Source organism: Calidris pugnax, unplaced genomic scaffold (assembly GCF_001431845.1).
Source record: "Calidris pugnax isolate Ruff unplaced genomic scaffold, ASM143184v1 scaffold1693, whole genome shotgun sequence".
Taxonomy (NCBI): Eukaryota; Metazoa; Chordata; class Aves; order Charadriiformes; family Scolopacidae; genus Calidris; species Calidris pugnax.
In genome coordinates this window covers 1-1528 of record NW_015092122.1, presented here as the reverse complement: position 1 = coordinate 1528, position 1528 = coordinate 1, and the positions used below count along the sequence as shown (strand labels likewise).

The window sequence follows — 1528 nt, the reverse complement described above, 5'->3', positions numbered from 1 at the left end:
GGGAAGCGGGATGTGCTGGTCTGGGGAGGAAATGCTGACTCAAGGAGGGGCAGGATAAGGACAGCACCATCTTCTTCAGCAGGAGGGAGTGTCGCCTCCGGAGATTGGTCCAGGTGGTGCTGAGCAAGGGCTGGGACAGTATAAAAGCTCTGCCTCTGCCAGGCTCTCCCAACCACTGCTCTGCCTGCCTTCTCCTTCAGGAACAGGGTAAGTCGGAGACTGTCTCATCTCCTTGTCCCTTTCTCCAGCCCTGGCTCATCTGTTTTGGGGGCTCCCCTCTGCTGCTCTCTTACCATCTCTGCCCTCTTGCAGAGCACCATCCGATCCTGCACAAAGATGTCTTGCTACGACCTGTGCCCACCAAAGACCAGCGTGGCCGTCCCTCAGCCCATCGCTGAGAGCTGCAACGACCTGTGCACCCGCCAGTGCCCCGACTCCACGGCCTTCATCCAGCCACCCCCCGTCATGGTCACCTTCCCCGGCCCCATCCTCACCTCCTTCCCCCAGCAAGCCGTGGTGGGCTCCTCTGGAGCACCTGCCTTTGGGGGCAACCTGGGTCTGGGGGGCCTCTATGGTGCCGGTGCCACCCAGGGCTCAGGGGGCCTCTGCACCTTTGGCAGAGCCTACGCTGCTCCTGCCTGCAGCCCTTGTGTCTTGCCCCGCTCCAGCAAGAAGCTCTGGGACACCTGTGGGCCCTGCTAGACCCACACCACACAACTCGCTGACCCCAGACCAACCGCCAACACCACCAGCACCCAGCTGAGCTGGTTGGCACAGGAAACTCAGCAGTCTGACCAGCCCCAGCCAAGGCCTGGGCAGCTGGCAGTGCTGTACACCCTTTGCCCCTTCCCTGCCCTTGTCCCCTGTCCTCTGCTTTCCTCCCCTGCCCTCTCCTCCCTACTCCAGGATGAGGCAAGAACTGTACCCAAAATGCTTTGTGGGTCTGATGGGCCAAGTCCTTGGGATTTGGAATGCTGCACCAAGGGGGCATGTGGAGTGAGAAGCCACTCTCTGGAGAAGGTCCCTCTGCATGGCACAACATGTGGCATCCATCATCTCTTGGTCTTGCCCACCATCTCTCTGACAATCTCTCCTGCCTGTCTGGGCATAATAAAGGTTTCCTGCCTGCAAGTCTTGTCTCCCTCCTTCCTTTTCCCATGTTGTATAGATACAGGCTGTGGGGCCAGTTGGGAGAGGGTGGATGCAGGCAGCAGGCAGGGAAGAGGGAGCCTTTTATTGGGGCTTGCAGGAGGTGGTGAAAGGGCAAAAGGCAGGAGAGGGTCTGACAGTGCTTCCTTGCCTGGTCTTCTCCTCCCAGGAGTGACACCAGCTCTGCCAGGTCCCACTTCTTGGCAGAAGCATGGCATCATCTCTGGGTTTCTGCACAAAGGAGGCTGGCCAGAGCCAACGTTCAAGCCAGGGCTTGGAAAATAGCAGTGGATTGCTGGAGAGCTGTGGATCAGGATAGGGCCATGGTGGATCTTGCAGTCACCAAGTCGAGCATAAGGTGACAAGGTGGCTTGTGGCC

The 1528-nt window shown here is 59.3% G+C and overlaps 1 protein-coding gene across 1 annotated transcript; it reads left to right on the top strand.

Moving 5' to 3' along the window:
- The first annotated feature begins 336 nt into the window (after window positions 1-336).
- Window positions 337-1131, top strand: LOC106900231 (scale keratin-like). The gene has a single exon (XM_014962225.1). The coding sequence runs from the start codon at window positions 337-339 to the stop codon at window positions 700-702; it is 366 nt and encodes a 121-aa protein (XP_014817711.1). The 3' UTR covers window positions 703-1131.
- The last annotated feature ends 397 nt before the right edge of the window (window positions 1132-1528 follow it).